Source organism: Onychostoma macrolepis, chromosome 05, assembly GCF_012432095.1.
Source record: "Onychostoma macrolepis isolate SWU-2019 chromosome 05, ASM1243209v1, whole genome shotgun sequence".
Classification (NCBI taxonomy): Eukaryota; Metazoa; Chordata; class Actinopteri; order Cypriniformes; family Cyprinidae; genus Onychostoma; species Onychostoma macrolepis.
In genome coordinates this window covers 35053649-35078595 of record NC_081159.1, presented here as the reverse complement: position 1 = coordinate 35078595, position 24947 = coordinate 35053649, and the positions used below count along the sequence as shown (strand labels likewise).

Sequence of the window (24947 nt, the reverse complement as noted above, 5' to 3'; positions counted from 1 at the left end):
AAAGAGAATGCACTGTTTACAAATACAACACACCAGCAATTCATTTTCTTTTATTTTTTGTTTTGTACAAAACGTATCCAACAGATACTCCGACAACAAATGGCTTAAGTCAATTTACAAACCTTCATGACATTTATCCTTTTACTGGACAAGAAGCAAATATGGGAATATTTACCCACGTCTCAATCAAAACTCTAGAAAAACAAGCCTGGCTGCAGACAAAGGTTATGGAAACATACTTGATACAACAGTCATGTTTAGCAGTGCCTTGGAATACTGGCACCTATGATCTTATTTAAATGTACAACAGAAATCACAAAGACAAGCGCAGAGTTAGCAAACACCTAAAAACTGCAACAGCCATATACGGAACGCACAGTCTGGCTCACAATCTGAAAGTGAGGGGGAGAGAAAGAGAAAAAAACATACACAAGGAAAAGCAACTCATTCTCAACAATTGCAGGACCAGCTACAGAACCAATGATTAAAAATAGAACATAAAAGAATTGAGGGTAAAAATGCTTTTTGGTTTTCACAGTTAAATTTTAAATGCACTGCATGCATGATGCTAATAACGGCATGAGAATGAGAAAACATTTTTTCTTAAAAAAAAAAAAAAATGCCCAGAAAGATTCAGTTCAGCTTTATGATGAACTTCAACTGTATTAAAAAAAAAGAAAAGAAAAAGATATCTAACAATATCTACAAAATGAAAAGTGGGGAAAAAAAAAAAAAAATGGAAAAAATAGGTTTAAAACAATTTCCCCTATCTCCGGTATCTTCCCCTCTCCTTCTCCCTCTCACGGTCTCGAATTCGCTCTCTTTCACGGTCCCGTTCTCTGCCACGCTCTCGTTCTCTGTCACGACGCCCGTCCCGTGGCCGGTCGCGCTCTCTCTGTCGGTCACGCTCTCGTGGTCGGCTCCTACGTCCACTCACCACCGCCTGCGTTCGTCTCAGGAAATCATCCACTCGCATGTCGTAGTCATGCTACCAAACAAAAGTTTTAAAGATTGAATGAGTAATCAGACACTTAACATCAAGAGAAACATTTTTGGAGACAGTTTTTGGAACAGGTTTTTTCTGCTAATCAACGCTATGGTAGGGCTGGACGATTAATAGAAAAGAAATCGAAATATCAAAATTCTAACCAATGTAATTTTTCCATGACGGTTATTTCGTTTTTTTAATCCTTTTAATACTTTACCCTTAAAAACATACCGCTGCATGAGCAGTCGGTGCTATACGGCCGTGTATGACCGTTGCGCTCATGCCTTTTGCAGCATCTCGCACACGAGTGGCGCACTAAAAGAATTTAAACTTTTACACTCCAAAACAGTGGACCAATCAGAAGACAGAACAAGCTTTTTTGTTTAGAGTAGCAGGTTGGCCAGTAAGAACCTAGAGTAAATATTTAAACAGTGACAGGACAAAATCACTGAGATAGTGTCCTGCTCTTTCTCTTAATCAGCAGTGTTCTATTTACATTCATTATTTAAAACATTTGTTTACAGGAGATGCAATTTATTTTCTACTTTTTGTATGAAAATATTTAAAATGTATTTTGTTTGCAAGAGATGCTGGTTATTTCTGTTGCTGGTTATTTCTGTCGTTTTTAAATGTCAGGGTTGCCACAGGATTTTTAAGCTCAAATTTAAGACTTTTTAAGACCTTTAAGACCTTCACAAATTAAATGAAAACCATATGAGCAGGGTAGGGCAATTTCTAAGGTAAAAAGCATGATTTACAGCTCAGATAGAAGTTTTCACAAAAACAAAGTTTTATAAAGTTATACACTTCACATTTCACACTTAAAACAATGTTTTAAGAAAATGGGTGAGTCAAAAGTATTAATTATTATATTAATTTAAACAATTATCAATAAATTATTATATTAATTAAATAAAATAAACATTTTACTGTTTAGATTTTTATAATGAATTATCTCCTTATCGATCCACCAGTTCACATTTACAGCTCTGCGTGTTTGCAGGGTAAAAACATGGGTCGATTTTTACATTGGTCTGAACAAAAACAACCCAATGTTCCTGCAATACCGGAGGCTGCAGTTCTAGGACTGCATAGGACCCTATTTTTTGGGACAGCACCATCTATTCCAACAGAGGAGACCTGATTCAAACATCAAACAAACAGATGCAAACAAACGAGACATCAGACGTGAAGCGCTGCGGCTAATTAACTGAAGTCTCGTACAGACACAAGTCTTCTTTCCAAAAAAAACTGAATTTTAAACCTAAATATATTAAATATATTGAAATAAATTAGGTTAAATATTTCAAGAGGGTTACCGATGGGTATGTTTAGGCTCAATAATTAAGTGTATACAATTAAACAACTACATAACGCAGTACACGTAGCAAGAGATTCTTTTAAAATTATATAATAAATAAAAAGAACACATAGAATAGAAAAAGATTAGAAAAGCTAGTGGGTTTTTTTAGAAAACAAGCAGGTAATGAATAGAGAGTAAGTCTAAAAGGAACAATTTTTTTTTGTTGTTTTTAAAGAATAGAATTAGAATAGAGGGAGGTGTGACGTTCTTCATTCTTTCTTACATTCTTTTTGGCTCAAAAATTAATCTTGCTGCCGCGTTCTGGATTAATTGTAAAGGTTTGATAGAACTGGCTGGACGACCTGACATAATACATACATTTAAAAAACAAGCAAAAAACTATAAGGTCCTAGAAATCCGGTTCTGATACTACAGCCTCTGGTATTGCAGAAATACCCTACTCACAACAACAGCCTTTTTGAAAATGCACATTCATTCTCTGCCAGCAGGAGGCGCTTTCGGAACGGTTTCTGCGGTAATGGCAGAACACAAAGCAGCAGCACCAGACTTTGAGACGTGCAGCGCCCATATTTATTTTTAGCCTTTTGAAGTTTAATCGTCACATTAAGCTGTATTGCCATTCTGGTCTGTACCCAAATTTAAGACCTCTTGAAATCATAATTAAGACTTTCTTGTACGATTTAAGACTTCTTATGACCTTAAATTTGATATATTTTTAAATTTACAGTGAGGAAAATAAGTATTTGAACACCCTGCTATTTTGCAAGTTCTCTCACTTAGAAATCATGGAGGGGTCTGAAATTGTCATCGTAGGTGCATGTCCACTGTGAGAGACATAATCTAAAAAAATCCAGAAATCACAATGTATGATTTTTAACTATTTATTTGTATGATACAGCTGCAAATAAGTATTTGAACACCTGAGAAAATCAATGTTAATATTTGGTACAGTAGCCTTTGTTTGCAATTACAGAGGTCAAACGTTTCCTGTAGTTTTTCACCAGGTTTGCACACACTGCAGGAGGGATTTTGGCCCACCTCCACACAGATCTTCTCTAGATCAGTCAGGTTTCTGGCCTGTCGCTGAGAAACACGGAGTTTGAGCTCCTCCAAAGATTCTCTATTGGGTTTAGGTCTGAGACTGGCTAGGCCACGCCAGAACCTTGATATGCTTCTTACAGAGCCACTCCTTGGTTATCCTGGCTGTGTGCTTCGGGTCATTGTCATGTTGGAAGACCCAGCCTCGACCCATCTTCAATGCTCTAACCTCCTTCCCTCAGTTGTTCCCCAAAATCTCGCAATACATGGCCCCGGTCATCCTCTCCTTAATACAGTGCAGTCGCCCTGTCCCATGTGCAGAAAAACACCCCCAACGCATGATGCGACCACCCCCATGCTTCACAGTAGGGATGGTGTTCTTGGGATGGTACTCATCATTCTTCTTCCTCCAAACACGTTTAGTGGAATTATGACCAAAAAGTTCTATTTTGGTCTCATCTGACCACATGACTTTCTCCCATGACTCCTCTGGATCATCCAAATGGTCATTGGCAAACTTAAGTCGGGCCTGGACATGTGCTGGTTTAAGCAGGGGAACCTTCCGTGCCATGCATGATTTCAAACCATGACGTCTTAGTGTATTACCAACAGTAACCTTGGAAACGGTGGTCCCAGCTCTTTTCAGGTCATTGACCAGCTCCTCCCGTGTAGTTCTGGGCTGATTTCTCACCTTTCTTAGGATCATTGAGACCCCACGGGGTGAGATCTTGCATGGAGCCCCAGTCCGAGGGAGATTGACAGTCATGTTTAGCTTCTTCCATTTTCTAATGATTGCTCCAACAGTGGACCTTTTTCACCAAGCTGCTTGGCAATTTCCCGTAGCCCTTTCCAGCCTTGTGGAGGTGTACAATTTTGTCTCTAGTGTCTTTGGACAGCTCTTTGGTCTTGGCCATGTTAGTAGTTGGATTCTTACTGATTGTATGGGGTGGACAGGTGTCTTTATGCAGCTAACGACCTCAAACAGGTGCATCTAATTTAGGATAATAAATGGAGTGGAGGTGGACATTTTAAAGGCAGACTAACAGGTCTTTGAGGGTCAGAATTCTAGCTGATAGACAGGTGTTCAAATACTTATTTGCAGCTGTATCATACAAATAAATAGTTAAAAAAATCATACATTGTGATTTCTGGATTTTTTTTTTTAGATTATGTCTCTCACAGTGGACATGCACCTACGATGACAATTTCAGACCCCTCCATGATTCCTAAGTGGGAGAACTTGCAAAATAGCAGGGTGTTCAAATACTTATTTTCCTCACTGTAAATGTTTAAGGACCTGCGGGAATCCTGAATATGCTCTAAAAAATAAACTAAACTTGAAACTTGATTTTCTACTTTTGACATGACAAAATTCATTTATTTTGTTTACAAAAAATTAAAGTTATTTTCTATTTTTTAGGAAACTTGCTTTTTACAATAAAACTGAAAAATGACTTTTTACATAAGACGTCTTCATTTCAAGCAAGCTTCGATTTCAATTGTTTGAAATATTCAACAAATAACCATAAATAGTTTGCTTCTTTCAATGCACTCTTTCATTAGAAAAAATAAGGTAACACTTTCTATGAAGCCCATATTTATAACACATTATAAAGGTATTCTTAAGGCATTATAATGCATGCATAATGCTTTATAAATAACTTTATAATATGTTGTATCATCTCATGAATATTCATAAGAACAGTTTTAATGTATTATAATAGTTACTTATTTGTGGTTATAGCTTTTAAGAACATGATGATTTATAACACACAATGAACACGGTCCATCCGCTTAAGTTACAATGGATAATAGGGATGTGTGAGTCTAGTCGACCAAACGGTACAGCTCCCGCTAGTCGACACTGGAATCAATAGTCGATTACACGAGAGAGAGAAAATTACCATAATTTTAACGTTACATTTAAAACATTTTAACAACAAGCTAGAATAAAACTTTTGAAAAATAATAAATATCAAAATATTTAAATATATACATTTTTTAAAAGCGTATCTGGGCGGAAACTAAATTTTTACCTCAAGACCTCAGACCTCGCATGCCTTTTCTTTATGTCAATTGCGGCGAGCTCGAAATGACCAGTGAAGAACCAGCAAGGTGTGGGATTATTTCGAATTAGAAGGAAACGGAAAAGTTGTGTGTAAACTGTGTAACGTCAAATTGGCTTACAATAACTCTACTGGAGCGATGTGTAATCATATTCAACACAGGCACGTATGCGTTAGCTTGAAGACTAGCCAAAGCCAACAAATGTCAATCATGTCATACACTACAACCCGTCGCTGCGGTCCGCGATCCCATCCGCGCCGTCTATTCCTCTAAGACCCACTTCAGTGGTGGAGCGGGATTTCCAGGCTCTTTTCAAAACTGTCTGCTTGCTTGTAGTTATCTCTCTGCGTGCCTGTGACTTCAGTTCCTGCCGAGCGCAGTTTTTTCAAGTGCAGAATCACCACTAGTCCCGTCTTTCGCCAGACCAAGTTAATGTTAAATTCACTGAACAAATGCGCATGGTCTGAGTAAGTAAAACGAGCATTGTTTTGTTTTTAAACAATATAGCCAACATGAAGTACATTTTTAAAAGCAGTTTTAATGCTATTCCTTGATAAACTTTTCTATTGTTTTTGACTTGTGTTTTAATATGTTGGCTAACGTTATATGAAAATGAATAATTCTGTCAGTCTATTTTCCATTTCTGCATTGCTGCAGCTGATCTGAATAAATAAGCTATGCACTGGTTTATGTTGAGTGTATGCTCTTCCTTTTTTTCTATTTAACGACCGCCTAAAATTAAATGATGATAACGTGAGGCAAGCATACGGCATAATCGTGACCTATTTTTAGCAGATTTCATTCAGGGATTTGACAGTGTGATTCAAAGATTAAGTATTTCAAGTGTAGGCTGTTATACACGCACAGTTTTTTTTTTTTCTTCCTTTTGACATTTTTTGGGGGTTTCTAGCTTTTAGACTAGTCGGATACAAAACTTCCGTTTAAACGACTGTCAAATTAGTCGTAGCGCACATCCCTAATGGATAATATCCATATATATGTGGATTATGTAAGGGATAATCAACGGCTAGCTGTGCATTAAACGATTTGAATGCACGACGTGGAGGCGAAGAACCACCCTCCGCGAAGTGCATTCAAATCGTTTAATGCACAGCTAGCCGTTGATTATCCCGTTTATGCCATGGTCATTTGCCAGCATTCACATATTAAAGATGTTAATAATATTTGCGCTGCAATATTTGACCGGAACGATAAAAATGACGGTTATTTTCGTCTGTATTACTATTCAACTGTAACTGTATGTTACTATGGTTACCAATGTTTATAGGAAGCGCATTAATATAGAACGTGATTAAACTGACCTGGAACTACCTGTGCAGTTAAAGGAATTTAATCAACACCTGCCAGCCAATCAGAATCGAGTATTCAGACAGACCATGGCATAAATATATATAATGTATAATAAGTCTCATATCTTGCCAAGTTACTTATGTTACTTTACTTAAAGCAGACAAAGAATACTTATATATATATATATATATATATAGTTATTATTATTACTTATTTTATTTTTTTCCAAACAGCCATAAGATCAGATGAATGTGTAATATGACACATTTGCTTTGAACATTTTTTTTTTAATATATATATAATATCAGTTTGATTATTTTGATGGCACCCTTTAGACAGCTGTTGATAAATAACTCTACAACTACATGTCAACCAGCTCTATGCTATGGTAGTATTTGAGCTGTTTTAATGGCTAAACATTACCAAACTGGAGGCGAAAGAGCGAACGACCCTCTTTTCCCTGAAGCGGGCATCGTGGGGCATGGGATGGTGTCCGGAGTAAGGAGGGTGGGCCTGGGGTGGAGGAGGATGATGATGCTGGTAGTACGGGTGCTGGGGAGGATGTTCCATTCCAGGGTATGGGGCCTTCAGATAAAACAAAGTTTCAGGATTGAAACACATGGATAACCAGAACAACGGATACAGAAAAACCCAGTGAATATGGTCAGACTTACCATTCCTTGCCATGGTGGTGGAGGCCCAATGTTGTGGTGGAATTCTCTCATATAGTCATTGTAGGACTAGACATAAGAAAATGAGTGTTAATATTGTATATAAAGTATAACCTTATGACTGCACCCAATTAATTAAAAAAAAAAAAAAAAATGTTGTCACTAATGGGGTCTGAAATATTGCTACATCTAGCATCAAAGTTGTTAAGTTGGCAATACTGATGGTGAATAACTCTTCCACCCAAATAATAAAACAAATACATTTTTCTGTTTAAGACATACTTGGGTTATGAATGTTATTTCATGCTGATTTAAAGATTTAAAACTTACTCCGTTGAGAAACACATCTCTCCTAACACCAGAGAAGCGCCTGTGAAGAGACAATAATAAGTATAAGAGGTTATAATAAATAAAGTCAAGTAATAAATAAAGTTATAATACATCTCCCATTTACAACTGGAAGCTAATGAGGGAAAGACAACAATACCAACCTGTCCACAGGTGGATTGCGAGGGTCTTGCATGAAACCTAAACAGACAGCAAAAACGAGACGAATTTCACAAATTACAGAAAGGCGCAGTAAATAATACAACCAAAAGTTATGTTAAAAACCCAAACAAACGCTACAATCATCTTGACCAAAAGCAAACTTAGAAACTCAGCTTTCATACTACGCCGAAATACAATTCTCACCTAAGGTACCATCCTTAATAAAGAGCCATCCATAACAAGGGGAGAAGAAAACCTTTTTGTGGCATATTACCGTGGTGCTCTTTCAGAAAGCAGACCACTGAACAGTGAGACAGAAGAGAGAGATCTACATGTCGCAGATATTAACCTGGTCTCTGGGGGAATTCTGGCGTGTAATCAATCCTGGGCCGCTTCCGGTTGTGCATGTCATATTCCTCTGGACGACGCCTACGTAAACCAGGTACATTAATGTGAAAGATGGCACTGATTTGAAAAAAAACAACACAACAAAAAAAAACAAAAAAACAACAACAGACAGACATGAAGCATACAAACAAAATAACCTTCAGTTATCAGTGTGTGGGTACAGGATTACATATATTATCAGATTTCTTTCTTCTTATTTTTGTTAATAGTAAAATATTTTAGTGAATCGTATAACATACATTGGTGAGCAACTAAATGAATACTTAACCTGCATGACACCAAGTAAAGCACGGCTGTAAACACAAACCTAAAGTACAAACTATCTTTGCGTAATAAGATTTCAATGTCCTGCATAAAATATTCAGGGTTCAATACAAGTAATAAGTAATCCACTGACAGCATTTGTGGCATAATGCTGATTTGAGCTGAGTCAAAATAGATTATCAAATAGTCATCCAACAACTGACTAGTTGGTGAAGATGGCCAGTTCATCACATTTTTTTAGTTCGTTTCATTTTTGGTAATTGTAGCAGCGGTAGTGCTTTTGCTGGCAAAATCCCTTCTGAAAAGTTTTTCACTTCATCTTTACAGTTGTCACCACAGCCATGCAGATTCAGAAAAACATGTCATGCCATGATGCGTTTTTAAAGGATGTTTAGGAGGAAGTTAAAAAAAATGCATATCAAGACCACTGCATTGTTACATTTAACTGCACTCTGACTGCTTTTAAAAACCAAAACACATCTTATGCATCAAAAAAATATTGTGTAATTGGGGTCAGGTGAATGTTTTTTTGTTTTTAAATCATGGTTACAGAAGTCGTGGCCTAATGGTTAGAGAGTCGGACTCGTAACCTAAAGGTTTCAAGTTCGAGTCTCAGGTCCGGCAGAAATTGTAGGTGGGGGAGTGAATGTACAGTGCTCTCTCCACCCTCAATACCACGACTGAGGTGCCCTTGAGCAAGGCACCGAACCCCCAACAGCTCCCAAGGCACCGCAAAATAAATGGCTGCCAACTGCTCCGGGTGTCTGTGTGCACTTTGGATGGGTTAAATGCAGAGCACAAATTCCGAGTATGGGTCACTTCCACTGTCACTTTTCACTTTCAGAAAGGCACTTAGTTAATCAACTGTCATTAAAGTGCACAATTTTTTGACAGTAAAGCCACAAGACTGATGGAAAGGCTAACTAAACTTGTCCATGTTGTATACATTTTTATATATCAAAGGTCATGAGCATGTAAAGCAGGTAACTTTTGTATTATACATGCAAGGATATCAAAAACTTGTACTGAACCCAGAACATTCCTTTAATACTAAATCCACATTGATGTGGTTCTTTTTTTAATGCTCAATCCTCAGCAGAGCTCTACAGTGCGAGCTTTTCACTGTGTTCAAATGTGAAAACTTGTTTTGACACCAGTGCAAGTGAAATCTGACAGCTAAAGCACAAATCATAAACTCAAATGATACCACTTACCCTTATTAAAAAAAATTATGTTTCACAATGTATTTGGTTGAATTTTGTTGTCTTCCATTCAAGTCAACAGAGAAATTAAAAATTTTTTTTGAAAATGTTTAATATACATTCAAAGAGGATGTGCTCTTGCATTCTGGTGTACGTGATGTATTGTTATTTTTGAGGGTCTGGTAATACTAGTTTCATATATTTATGAATGGCGTGTCATTCACCAAAATGTGTTTCCAGGCTCTAGACTTCGTCTAGCTGTTTTTTAACGCAAGAACACATTATTTGTGAATGCATTTCTCTGTTGACTTCACTTCCCTAGCCATTCAAACACTAAAAATTGGAAAAGGATTTGAGAATTTCAAGAAAGCGTGATTAATATATTTGAAAGTTTCATTATTGTGTTTATGACTGAAGTTATAATTACGTTCTTGGGCAGTAAAAGATATTTCTGTTTTGGATAAAGATGTCTTGACAAAGACACCAGGCAAGTTTGCTGATAATATCTTTTTCCAAGTACAAAGTATATTAGAATGTTAGTCTTTAAAAAAAAAAAAAACCCTGAGCTTTACCCAAATGTTACCGTAGAGCCCTGCTCAGAATTGCATAGTTTGAGTAGCTTTTGCTGTGTGTCCTAAAGCCAAAAAACCCACATGCCTTCAACTGTGCCATGAGTCTTTTTCTAGAAAGATTATTTCTAAACTCAACTACTTGAACACATACTCAAATGGGTGCCCTTAGTGAAAATGTTATTCTAACATATGGTAAGAAACCCAATATGTCAAAAAACAGTATCTACATTGGAGAACAATAAAATCTGGTTGAGAGTGTGACATACCGCATTCTTGTAGTTTTGTGACTGTTAACGTTGGCAAATACTTTAAAGAGTAAAAGTTCATTTAAAAGTCCATCTTATGCTTTAACACATTTTAAATGGGAGGGCTCGGTAAAGCAGAAGAAGGGGGAGTGATAAGGAGTGGTGCAGTCCATTGCAAAGCAAACCAAAAAAAGACCAAGAGAAGATCCAGACATCTGGAAATAACCCTTCTCTTGGGGTACTCAGTCCATGGAGGGCTCAGAGAAACACAGAAGAAGGGAAGGGTGGAGGCATCATTTTACACCATCTTTAGTCCAGAGGAGGGAAACCAAACCGCCTACCTACCACCAGCTGGAACATCCCATTGATTTTGAGGAAGGGGCTTTTGGTAACAAAGAGGGTGGGGAAAGGGGAGGGACGTGTACACATGTAACGCATCCAAACTGGAGTCCATCAGTTGGGGCTGGGGGCCAGACAATGCAAACCAACAAACTTCCTCAATGTTTGTCTGGAGAAAGTAAGGATGCGTTTAAGTCCTTTTTTGGGGCCTTTTTTGAGCACTGTGGTATGGAACAGAGTTCATGTAAAGCAGTGCTCTATAGGGACAGTCCCTGGTGTGATTTGAGTCCATAAGCACTGCAAACGGGACGACTACCCACTCCGGCAGCTTTGCAGAAGAACATGCTCTTTTTTTTTCCCTTCCTCCCTGTCTCTCCCTCTCTGTTTTCATTCTTTCCTTCACCGTTTGACGCTACACCCCGCACACTTCAACTATCTATATTCATAAGCACACTCTGGAGCTTTTTCTGGAAAGGAAAACCAGCAAAGAAGTCCCAAAATACGCTCCTCTTGAACGCTTTCTTTTTTTTTTTAAAAACAACGACTGCTTTCTGCCCCTCAAATCGATGTGCCATCTTCTGTTTAATTATTAAGGCTCCTTTTAAAAGAGTCCCAAATTTGACTGGCTCTATCCCCCATGGACACTCCTGCAAAAAAAGGCTTTGGGAACAAATTTAAACACAGTCTCATCTACATAAAGAAACAAACCTCAGTGCTACAACTACAAAGTTAACTACACCATTCTGAGGCTTAAGTTGTTAACAATTAACAGAGGCATATCAGGTCAATTGTTACACCATTTTAACTCCCATTAACCATCAAAATTAACAACAGCACGGATGATTTATGCTGGGACTTTCCCACAAAGCCGCAGCTGGTCCGCTCTGCTCTGGTTGGCTTGGTTCGTGGCTCTTCTCTGACCCTCGCTCAAGTGACGATGAAGACGAAGGTGGAAAAATAACAAAAACACACTTGCTCCCTTCGCATCAGGTGACAGGGACACAAGTGCGCACTATCAGTCCAAAGAACATTTCTAACCTTCCCATGTCCCGAGGGACGGGCTCTCTGTGGGGTAGTCGGCCCCGAGATCGAGGCTCTGAGTGCATCCTCCTCTTGTGGCGCATTTTGTGAATGACTTGATACAAGTCAATGCTCTCATCAGGTGGGAAGAGCATGCACAGCTGTGTCCCGCAGTCTAGTTCGATCTCCTGCAGGCAGCCGTTTAGAGAGGTCCAGGAGATCATGCGAGACAATGAAAAGAAAGAAAATTAATTAAACAATATTTGACATTGTCTGTGAGGCTAAAAAGGCATGGGATGAGAGGCTAGAATTCAACAGAAAACCAAAATGGACTATTTGTGTTTTTAGTGTATGTTCCTGGTCTTATTGTCCACAATTCATTGGTGTATTTCAAACAAACATGTCATTTTTCATCAAAAAAACAAAAACCCCATTATAACTTGCTTTGCCTTTGAAACCAATTATGCTTTAGACTGACATTAAAAATCCATCCTACTTTTACAATTCCACCCCTCCAACCACAGGACTAATGTATATAGAGTATATAGAGAATGTAATAGATCTGTCACTTGCCTTGTTGTTGTGGTGCAACAGCAGGAAATTCGATGCCAATAATTCTAACACAGTTATTGGCTAGTAATGATTCAATGACCAACATTTATTTTGAAAGATGACTTTGCCCCACTTTTACTAGACTGACCCATCCACTGTAGTAAAGTTTTCCAGCAAAACCGTACATGAATGTATAGCTGTCAAGAGTTATAGCTGTGAAATTTCTAGCCATTATTCCAAAATATATGTATGTATTAGAAATCTCATATATTTGTCTGATAACCGTGTTGAATTTGTTGACAACAAATTTAAAATGGATTTTTATTTGGATAAATAATGTTTGCAAAAAAACAACAATTTTTTATTAATATATATTTATTGTTGAACCCTGAACAACCTGGATTCATTGTATGTAACATCCACTTGTTACATTCTAATCCCAGATGAAAAATTGGTTAAAAGTAAAATGGTTTATGGAAGGAGTTTCATGTTAAATTGACTAACCTGTCCATCACGTCCAATCTTCACAGGCTTGTGCTCATTCCATGGGTTGGAGAGGTGAGCCGTTTTTGTGAAAGGTAATTCCCGCCTTCAAGTAGAAAGAAAAACCTCAATAGCTCATAATTGCAAACAACTACATTAAAAAAAAAAAAAATCCTGAAATTGCTTTTTCATGGTTTTCACCTGCAAATCCAGTCAATCTTGAAGACTCCTCCAAGCATCTTGGCATTCATGCCTGCGGGTAGAACCCAGTGTATGGGAGAACCTCCATGATGAGATTCAGACGAGAGCCGAGCAAAACCTAAAACACAAACACACATCCTTATGTGCACCAACATAAAGCCACAAAATAAGTTTGCAATAAACAATATTTTTAAGACATACCTTGAAACTTTCCACTCTCCCTAACTGAAAAGATTAGCACAACACTTCGAGCAGAGCGAAAAGCTGCATTGAGTTTTTTCTCGTTGACGGGCAAAGTGGACCAAACACCCTGCGGACAGATCATGCACACCATGTTAACAGAGTAAAGCTTCCACCAAACTCAAAAAAGTCTCTTCAAACAGTAAACAGCGCTGTAAATGGCAAACCTTTGCTTTAGCGAGGGAAACATTCTCATGATTGTTGCTCTTAATTAGAAAAAACCTGGCCTCTCTCAGGATATACTTCAGCTTGCTGGTTTGATCTTCAAAAGACAAAAGGGAAACGTGTCACAAAAGCAGTTAACAGTAGTCAGTACAAGGCTGCAATGGCTGAATTGATAATTTTTTTTTTTAATTAAAAAAAATAAATAAAAAAACACAAATTTAAATAGTTACTGACATGACAACGCAATTAAATGTGCAAACATTATCTGAACGCGAGTGTGATTTTCTTACCCTTCCTCACAGCTCTGACAGAAGAGGACAGTTTTTCATGTTTCTTTTCAGACCCTAAAAGTCAGAGACACACTGTGTTTTAACATTCAAAATACAGATAAAAACGTGTTGCTGCTGGTGAGCCATGATTTCGACTGGTCCTAACATGAAAGAGCCCAACACTGTACAAATGGTTTTAGCAAAGATCACTCCCACAAGCTTAAGATAATGATATAAGATTAGAGAGACAAAATGTAGTTGTTGGAAATTTACACTATTTCAGGTTGCCATCAGGTGTGTATAAATACAATTATGACTCAGCTATTTGTAATCTGACCTGCTCCACCAAGAATCAGTCAGTCAATCTACACTTCAGCCAATTGACACTTACGATCAATTTTATCTTACCTTTGTAATACCATTACAACAATTAAGTATTTTTACTGCTCTAAGAAACAGATCTTTGATCAAACTATCACACGGCTCTTTGCAAATCTCAAACATTTAAACTGCAGAACAGAAAGCTGTCTCAGCTGAGCAACTTTCATTCTCCTCTTGCGTGACTTCAACTCAACAAAGTCAAGTTGGTCATTTTCATAAAATAAACCCACATTGTGGATTATTTTGACCAGCTGACTATTAAAGCTGGTCGCACACTAGACGAGAAGTGCCACGCCACGCATTTACATTGTTTTGATTCGTTGCTAGGCACCTTTAACAGATGTCGAATGGCACCGGCGGTGTGCATACGCTCATAGAAAACAATAAGGTGTTAGAATTTTAAAGACGTGGCACGATGCGGCGCTTCTAGTACGGCGTGTGACCGTCTTTAGGGCTGGACAATTAATCGAAAAGGAATCGAAACCAAAATTCAGAACCTCTAACCGACCTAGGTTTCCCATGTCGGTTATTTAGTTTTTTTAATCCTATTAATAATTTGTCATTAAAAAAACCGTAGTACGGACGTGACCGCTGCGCTCGCATCTTTTGCAGCGTCTCACACGTGAGCAGCATGTTAAAAGAATTTAAACTTCTACACATAGCGCTGCTCATCAATGTCAATTCCAAAACAGTGGACCAATCAGAAGACCTCGGAGGCGGGGAAAGCATTGCAAGCTTTTGTTTACAGAAGCAAGTTGGCATGGCAACTTTTGTATTTGACGGCAACATGGCATTCTGTGCTGTGCTTTAAAAAAAAAAAAAACAACAAACAACATTCCTGAGCGCTGAGTCTCACGGTTTTAGACACAAAGACATCCGTTCTGTGTGAATGGCCAGTAAGAACCTAGAGTAAATATTTAAACAAAGTGACAGGACAAAATCACTGAGATAGTGCCCTGCTCTTTCTCTTAATCAGCAGTGTTCTATTTACATTCATTATTTAAAACATTTGTTTACAGGAGATACTTATAAGTTATTTTCGACTTTTCACATGACTATTTAAAATGTATTTTATTTGCAATAGATTCTGGTTATTTTCTAATTTTGACATGGCAATATTCATTTGTTTTGTTTGCAAAAAATGAAAGATAAATGCACTCTTTCGTTAGAAAAAATATCCCACCTTTAACTGTTGAGTATATTTAGAGTACAAACCTTCATTGAACTATGAGGGCAAAAAAATAAAAATAAATAATCGCTCAATTGTAATCGATGTAAAGTGTTCAGTTAATCGAGGTTTTGATTTTAGGTCATATCGCCCAGCCCTACTGACTATACATTAGCCCTTCCAGATATTTCATTTTACAATTAAGCTTTTTCTTTGAAAGCCACCAGGGCGGAGGCAAGTCAGCTTACACTGCTGAATGAACTCAAATGACTAAAACCTAATTTAAAATTGTTACTGTGACTTATTTCAAAGTTTTATTAGTATTGTTAAGGGATTATTTAATACCTGTATAGGATTCTGAAGCTGAACTTCCACTTCTATCAAAAACGATTGGTGATATCCCTCTAGCGTGCTTCTTGGCTTTGCTTTCCTCATCTGAACAGTAAATGGGAGAACATGTCCCTTATGTTAGAATATCAAGGATTATTTGAGATCTCTTGGGCTCCAATTTCTAGCCAAATTGTTTTTCTGTCCTTTGATGAACACAGCCAGGCAGCGACCCGTAGTGAAAACTTCTAACAACATGAGATCAACTAGTCACAGGTAAGAATACAGTGGTAAGGCAAGTTGCATAGTTCTTATGAAAATGCAATAAAAAAAATTATGTTCTTTAATCTGCAGGTCTGCTCCAAAACCCAGTGAACTGCCAACCTACGCAACACAGAGGTTGCTCACACGCTCTCCTTATGTGAAGGTGGCTGCAAAAGACTTGCAAAGTGAAATCCCAAAATGCTTTCCAACAAACACTTCAATCTTACAGAATGCAACAGTCAGGTTCCAGAAGTAAAATCTCCATTTTTTTCCCAAAAGGAAATTGACTTTTAAAAATAACTTAACCTACTGTTAGTTTAGAGGTTTTTAATTGGTTTATGCTTTTTTTTTTTTTTTTCTGAAGCCATCCATTCACATAATTTCAACTTGTTTTAAAGGGGTCATACAATGCGATTTCAAGTTTTCCTTTCTCTTTGGTGTTACAAGCTGTTCATGCATAGATAAGATCCCTGAAGTTGCAAAGACTAAAGTCTCAAAACCAAAGAGATATTCTTTATAAAATTTAAGACTCGACCATACCCACCTAAAATGGCTCATTCAAACGCGCCTCCACAGGTCTACGTCACGGTGTGGGGAGATTTGCAAAACACCGCCCAAATGTATACGCAAAGAAAGGGGGCGAGATTTTTATTCTCGCTGTAGCATTGTTGCTGCCGCCGGCACCATGTCCTGGAGACGCTGTGTTTCGTTGTGAAAGCGAAACTACTTTGTTTGGGCTTCCAAAAGAGGACACAACTAGAAATCGGTGGTTAAGTTGTATTTACAACACTGTTCTGGAACAGTGCAACGCAAATATTAGAGTGTGTGCAGCACATTTTAACAGAGGACTATTTCCTGAAGCTGGGAGTAGCCTGCCAGCTGTGCTCAAAGGCTGTTTCTATAAAGTGGGGCAATTCCAATTTTGCAAGGACAGTCTGGCGCTTCTGACTCACAGCCTGCAAGTATGTTTTCATATTTAAAGAATGTGCCACTGACTATTGAAACGCAAGTTTTGAGCTGTGTAGAGTAGTGCTTGTTATTATACAAATGCAGACATGGTAATGTTTGAAAAGACAATATAAGTCATTATAATCAGTAATTATTTCCCCACTGGATGCAACAAATGCCTCGTTTGTAATGGGTTTTATTGTTTTTGTGTCATCGCGCCGGGACACGGCATCAATACGGTAAGGGGCGTAACATTTCCATCTCACGATTGAGGTAGCTGGCCAATCAGAGCACGCCTCGCTTCTCAGAACGATGAGCTTTGTAAAAATCGGCATGTTTAAGAAAGGCGGAGCATAGAGGAGCAACAATAATGTACAGTATGTGGAAAATAATGTGTTATTTTAACCTTAAACCGCATAAACATTGCATTACACCCAATACACAAAATATTGTTCTTTTTAGCAACGTCATATGACCCCTTTAACAGCTGGTCATGGTGGAAAACTACATTACCCATGATGCTGTACAGAAAATGTGCAGCAAAACAGCTTGTAGGGAACGCCTACTCCCATGATGCACTAGCCTGACTACGTCAGACTTCGTACTTCCGCTCAATTTCATTTCGCTTCTGTACTCAGTCTGATATAGCAAACCATCTCCCAGATTATCTCCGGCTCCGCAGCAGCCGGCCAACCAACAAACAGAGTGCGGGCTGAGAGCCGTGACATAGACGCTAAGCACCGAATTTAAGATTGTAGTTTAGGGAAATCTAAAACGACAGCGGACATGGAGACACGGGATGCTATTCGCTCTGTTGTGGAGAATATTCCCGGCATTTGCCAACTGAAGCCCGAACAAGAAGGTTCACATTTTGAATGGAGATGATGTTGTGGCCCTACTCCCGACAGGTTTTGGGAAAAGTTTAATTTATCAACTGTTACCGATCGTCGGCGAGAAACTGGGGAGGCCAAAGTCCGGCAAGGAGATAATTGTGGATGCGTAGATTTAATTCACATAATCAGGAAAAGTCGTTCACAGCCATCTTCACTCCGGTATTTCGCTCGATGGTTTTGTTTTCGCCACATACCTGTGTTTACAGCGGAAGTTCGAGGCAGCTGAGCCGACACATAACATACGTCATAACCAAACGTTATGTGATTGGCTTACGGGTACACCAATGATTTTAAACTTCAGACAAGCGCCCGCCCACGAGAAAGTAAACGCTTGTCAATTATGCCCTTCCAAACTCGGTCTACGAAGCAAAGCGAAGTAGCAGAGTTTGGTATTACCAGGCTAATGATGCACTGCAAACAATGAAATCAAGTTGGTATCGCCATGTCAAAAAACACTAAAGTTGTTAAGTACGCAATCTTGTACTTTTCAAAAAATGTCAGTTGTATTGACATATTATACATAAAATGGTGAACTTTTGATTACAATGCTTCCAGGTAGCTGCCCATGTGGACATCAGTCTGTGAGGCAACTCACTAGGGTTTGGAACAGAGTATTTAGCAACTTATAAGAGAGCATCAACAACATGAGCATGAGGATTATGATTAGCATGTCCTCAAACTGTGAGAATGCTACACAAAATACATTTTCTACTAATCACCAAACTGTGATCTTCAGTAGCTCATACCTGACGCCTCTGAGCCCGAGGCTGAATGCACAGACTCTCCCTCCGAGAAGGTCACAGACTCAGACTGGGAATCACTGGCCTCACTGCGAGTATCATAGTCATTCTGTTCATTTCCCTCCCGTGGGTCCTCCTCCTCCAGTTCATATTCCTCCTCTTCATCATCTCCTTCCTCTTCTTCCTCCTCCTCCTCTTCCTCTTCTTCTTCCTTCTCTTCCCCTTCCTCCTGCATGGCTCCTTCCTCTTCGACATCCGAGCAGTTGCCCTCAGAGGAAGCCACAGAGCTTCCAGTTGCATATTCTTCTGAATGAGCCTCTTCCTCTCTGGAGGAGTGACTTGCTCTGCCTGTACTGTCCTCACTAGTCCTCCGCATCTTCTGAAAACAAGGGTTTGTATTACACACCATGTATCCATGTATTGCAACATATGAAAAGGAGGTGAAAAAGGATCAGACAGTAAATGCAACAACATCTAATTAGCAAATTATTACTCTAGATTATGCACTCAATCTCATTTCTTCCCCCAAGAAAGCAATTCTCTCCTTTTCACGTCTGATCATCAATAAGTTTTTTTTTTGTTTTTTTTTTCAGTTTTGATTTTTCTAGATTCTGTAGTCATAGTTATAGTTTTTAAATTAAACTTAAACAATTGAAACTCATTTAATTACAGGTACCTGTGAATTCTGTATTGTATTTTTTCTTTTTACAGATTCTGTGTAAGTTTAATTGATAGTGAAAACTACACTGTGTTTAATTTTACATTTCTGTAGTATTTCTGACTACTGTTAAACCTATCTGAATTTTTTTTAAATTTAATTTGTATCTTTGTTGTGTTGTATTATTTTGCCTTATTTTTTTAGTTTGCTTTTTTGTTTTATTACTGACTCTTCCTTTCAAAAACTGTTTGATGACGTTTTACTTACATTAGTCTAGCATTAGTTTTTGCAATGGAATAAAAATTGGTATTGAGAAGTGTAAAATTTCACTTGTTTCTAAAATTCTATCGTAACAACTTTCCAGCAATAAACAATTGCATTGTGAGTATAAAATGATTTTACATAAAATGATTGTACTTGTGTTTGTGTGTGTGTGTGTATATATATATATACACACACACACACACACACACACACACACACATATATATATATATATACACACACAGTTGAGGACAAAAGTTTACATCCACGTTCAGACTCTGCAAAATGTTAATTTTAACAAAAAAAGAGGGTCATACAAAATTCATGTTATTGTTTATTTGGTACTGACCTGAATAAGATATTTTACATAAAAGATGTTTACATATAGTCCACAAGAGAAAATAATGGTTGAATTTATAAAAATGACCCTGTTCAAAAGTTTCCATCCCCTTCATTCTTAATACTGTGTTTTTACCTGAATGATCCACAGCTGTGTTTTTTTATTTTGTGATAGTTGTTCATGAGTGCCTTAAAAAATCCTTCAGGTCCCACAAATTCTTTGGTTTTTACAGCATTTTTGTGTATTTGAACCCTTTCCAACAATGACTGTATGATTTGAGATCCATCTTTTCACAGTGAGGACAACTGAAGGACTCAGTCATATGCAACTATTACAGAAGGTTCAAACGCTCACCGATGCATTAAGAACAGAATGGAGATGTGTACATTTTTCTTATTTTGCCTAAATATCATTTTTTCACTTAGTACTGCCCTTCAGAGGCTACAGAAGGTAGTTACATGTTTCCCAGAAGACAAAAGTTAAATTTACTCTGATTTTCCCCCAGCTAAGGTTAAGGGATAGGTTTCTGTGAGGGGTAGGTTTAGGTTTAAACTAGGGGTGTCAACGTTAACGCATGCGATTAAAAAAATATTAACGCGTTAAAAATTTTTTAACGCAGATTAATCGCTTGATAAGGTTTGACCCCAACTTCTTCCCGTCATCGCAGCGCGGAAGGTTATATATCATTAGCCCCTTTCACATAGTAATACCAGTAAATTGCCGTACAATTACCAGAACGACTTTACCGGTAAATTTAAAACTGCGCTGTTCACACAGGCAACAGCATTCCGTCTTTTTTCCAGTAAAGCACCATTCACACATCGGTTTTAAATTACCAGTAAATTCTGTGACATCATAAAGCGGAAATGACCTCTAAAAGGCTGCGCCTCACAGTGTTATGTTTGTAAACATGGAGGGGTAAACGCGATCAGTGTTTTTGTTGATGTTTTCATTTTTGTGCCAAATGTTCACGTTCATGCTGCTTCTTTTGGCCCAGAGACATCGCACGACTTCAAACACAACACGGAGTAAATGCGTCATCTGCATCAGAATGTTATGATTGGCCCAGAGCTGTTGAAATTTGAATTTCAACGGGTCTGGATTGGCCCGGAGTAGACGTCTTATGTCACCGCGTTCTGAACTGGTACGTGCTCATACCGGTAATTTTCCTTTTGCGTTCACACACAGCAGAATTCCGGCAATTTACTGGTAATGTTACAACTTCTCATACCGGTAAATTGCCGGAACGAATTTACCGGTATTTTTGAAAAGGTCCTGTTCACACATGATCTCTTTACGGCAATTTACCGGTAATTTTCCGGTTAAGTCTGTATGTGTGAAAGGGCTTATTGTGTGATGAGGGTACAGCACCAGTGTTGCCAGGGTAACGGCACAAGTGGGCTATTTTGAAAATACAGTCGTGAGAAAAATTACAGAGTCGTTTTGGGCTACTTTTTTTAATGTACCGCGGCCAAAAGTGTATATAGACAAATAAAAATTAAAAAGATCCTTTTACTAATGTGTATTATACTTGGAATGTATCCCTGGCGCCTTAAGAACGGAGAGGCGGTTGTAACACCAAACAACGTGAGTTTCAGCCAGAGCAGCAGAAATAAACATGACAACAGCCACTATAGATTATATAAGATAATAAACACACGATTACACTAGGATATGGTCTGTATGTGATTTTTTTTTTAGTTTAATGTGCATTTGCAATGTGAAATGCTAATTTGTGCAGCGATATAAAAGGCTATAAATAGCATATTTTAACAACAGTAAACGACCAAATTCCACACTCGATGGTGGTTTGAAGTGAGTTCTGAGTAAAAGTGTACTATTAATCTCATAAACTTATGTAGCATGATGCTAATATTTTGTCATAATACTTCACGTAAGGCCGCAAAAAATGTTTTGTTGTATTTATTTAGAAACACTTTTGATAATAGTTGGGTAAATGTATACTGGGATTGAAGCGATGTGGTTTGGTAAACGTTTTATTGCCAGTATAAAGGCTGATAATGGCTGAATAACAACAAAAGAATAATGATAAAAGAATAATAAGGATTATGTCTCATACCTGGCGGAAGTGTGAAAGGTTCGTGTGAAACTAGTTTGTCATGCATTTCTTTATTTCAACATTTACAGGTAAATCCTAGTATTTTAAATTTGCGATTATTCATGATTAATCACAGTCCACCACTGTGATTAACGCGATTAAATTTTTTAATCGATTGACAGCACTAGTTTAAACATTATTTTTAAGACGTTGGATGTTGTATATGCAGGGTCTAACTAAAGGACCCCACAAAAGTAGTATAAACAAGGATGTGTCAGTTACCGTGAAATAAAAATATGAAATAAAATTCTAAATTACTCATATCATATGACTCATATCAACACTTTGGTATACATGTTTGTATATGATTAAAGGTTGTCTATGCACAGTCAACATTCAACCTTTCTTCATTCACTGAAATTCCTCAGATACTGATACAATTCTCTAGTCTGGAAGAGATCATTTTATTTATTATTAAGGTACAAAAGGGCCCATTTTTATTAACAAACTTGAATGTTTTGCATTACGTGTCATCGTTTAGTTTTTTTGGTTAAAAGAGACACATATTTTGAACAAGCAACGGCATAATAACCTGAATCTGTGGCGTAACGTAGATCCACGCAAGAAATACTTGTTTTAGCCATTTAACACATTCTTGCTCATGCTGTTCTGCTTATTTACTTGACGGCTACACCACATGACATTTTTGACAAAAATCAGTCAAATGTAAGAAAACATAAATGGTCAGCAATTTTTTTAATGCAAAAACTACATCCATGTTATAATCGTCCTCTCTTACCTCTGTTAACTCAGGCAGTAGGGGCTTGATCCGTCTCTGGGAGTCTCTGCTGCGGGACAGACCTTTTTCACCATATCCTTTAGGTAAATCAGCCCGAGATGCACCACTTCTTCCAGCATGGTTCTTTCTGTCTTCATAGAGGTCTTCCGGTGCATGTCTCCCTCTGAGATTGCTTGTCTTTTTTGAGCCAGAAGAAGGGGCAGCTCTCTTTAATGGCTGTCTGGTAGTGTGTCCTGATGCTCTGAGCCGCTTTGAATCCTGGCCGTCTCCTCGTTCATGCTTTCTTTTAGACCCTGAGACATGAGGTAAACAATCAGTTAATGTGGTAAGTTTTACAGGAACTCCGACAGTAGCAGTCAAATTCTCAGATTACTCTGTACATATTCTGCCAGATATGAACACAGTAACACAGTGCGCCATTTCTTTTATCCTGTAAATGGTGTTATTATATGTGCTTATATGTCCTTTTAAAGGCTCCTAAGCTTTTTCCCTTCTTTAAAATGTAAAGCATGCCATGTAATGTTATTGTTCAGCTGAGTCTATTTTAGTCAAGCAATTTTTCGACTAGACTCTGAACAAACAAATCTAAACACTTGCAAAATGACTTCAAGTGTTTTATGCAGTGTGAATAAAATCCGATCTGGAAATTATTTAAAATGGTGTTTTGCACGTGTACCTTTTTTCTCATTAATATCGTGTTCACTTTCAGGGTTGTAGAGCTCATCGTCCTGGTCAGGAGCATCAGTCAAAATGTCTTCCAACACATTCAGTTCCCCATCTAAAAATGAATGCACACTTTGTAAAACTATTACAAATAATGCATTTTAGTTTAAGTAAATTGGCATACTCGGCTCACTCACACCAACATGAAACACAATGTCATGTAGTATTAACACAATAAACAATAATATGCCCATCACTATATGCTATACACGTCAAAATGAATATAGTAACTACTACAACAACAGATATAGTATTTACCAAAGTGATGTTTATTATTAAGCTGTTCCCATGAACATATTAATGTAAAAAAGAGCAAACGCTGTAAATCTAAGTGAGCAGAAATTCAGCCATTGTTAATTTAGAAATACTGAAGTTACATAATGTGCTCTATATAACATATAAACATAACAGGCCTATGTTTGATAGATGACTTCCTAAAAACAAACTAGACAAGTAACATACAATATCTTTAAAAAAAAAAAAAACCAAACAATCAAATTTCTTTCCAAAACCATTCAATATAAACAAAGTCCTCCATGATAACATGATAGCATCATGCTAAGCTAACGATCGCTGTTATGTTTCCTCAACAAATGCTTTTCTAGCCATAATGAGTGTGTCTAGGGAAAATTTAAATTAATTTAGTGAAAACATAATTAATAAGCAAAATGAATTCTGTATTAAATAACTGGCAATAAAAACACAACACCTTATGAATTTTTTTTTTTGCCATTACAGGCAAAAATACCATCGTTTACCTTTCTCATCTCTCCTGTCGGCAGACATCTTCAGCCCCCGTGGATTAAACACACTTTGAAGGCCCTCCTCTGTCCTCTGTCCTCTCTCTCTCTCTCTCTAGATTTGTTCTCAATAACTCTATTAATTCCCTGTTCTTTTAGAAAATCTTACACACCATTATATGATTTGTGACTCGAGTGTGTATGTGTCTGCTCTAAAATGGCGGATCTCTTCCTCCCGCATCGCAGTGAATGAGGGTTGCCAAATATTCAAAGGTATATCACGCCTTTTTTTTTAAACCTTGTTTCAGATCATTTCGTCTTAGGCTATGGTAAATCAAAACAAACAATTAATTATTACTAGAAAAAGAATGAAATACAATTCATTTTATTGTGAGAAAATTATAAAGTTAGTCCATTAAAAACACAGCACTGATAAAAAAATTTTTTTTTTTTAAATGTGATGTGTGAAATAAGCAAATCAGGAGCAAGCACTTGCTCATGTTCAAACCACTGCCCCATTATACTGCCATCCAAAAAACGTTTTAAATTTGACCCTTGTGTTCACTTTGTGTGGTTTCTGAAGCCGTCCTGTACACTTGCATTATATGGACTAAAAATCTTCGAGTTCATTTGAAGAAAGAAAGTCGTACACATCTGGGACAGCATGAGTGTGAGTAAATGATGAAAGAATTTACATTCTTGGATGGATTATCCCTTTAATGAGCAAGATGTGATATAGAGGCCGGAAACATTCCAGACAGAATACAAGAACGTTTCAACATTAACTTTTTTTAA

General features: G+C 37.6%; 1 protein-coding gene across 3 annotated transcripts; it reads right to left on the bottom strand.

Annotated features, from left to right (window-relative positions):
* Nucleotides 1–34: 34 nt before the first annotated feature.
* Nucleotides 35–24400, bottom strand: ythdc1 (YTH N6-methyladenosine RNA binding protein C1). Of its 3 annotated transcripts, none has more exons than XM_058775184.1 (17): nucleotides 24171–24400; nucleotides 23366–23467; nucleotides 22690–22982; nucleotides 18576–18948; nucleotides 15743–15832; nucleotides 13870–13923; nucleotides 13582–13676; nucleotides 13376–13484; nucleotides 13175–13292; nucleotides 12995–13079; nucleotides 11957–12126; nucleotides 8238–8317; nucleotides 7891–7927; nucleotides 7730–7769; nucleotides 7403–7468; nucleotides 7152–7313; nucleotides 35–988 (listed from the first exon to the last, which is right to left on the bottom strand). In XM_058775184.1, exons 1-17 carry the CDS (start codon nucleotides 24196–24198, stop codon nucleotides 767–769), a joined length of 2124 nt encoding a protein of 707 aa, XP_058631167.1. In that variant the 5' UTR covers nucleotides 24199–24400; the 3' UTR covers nucleotides 35–766. The 3 variants fall into 3 exon arrangements, with proteins under 3 accessions (XP_058631167.1, XP_058631168.1, XP_058631170.1); XM_058775185.1 differs by having other exon boundaries at nucleotides 18576–18945; XM_058775187.1 differs by lacking the exon at nucleotides 15743–15832.
* Nucleotides 24401–24947: the final 547 nt, after the last annotated feature.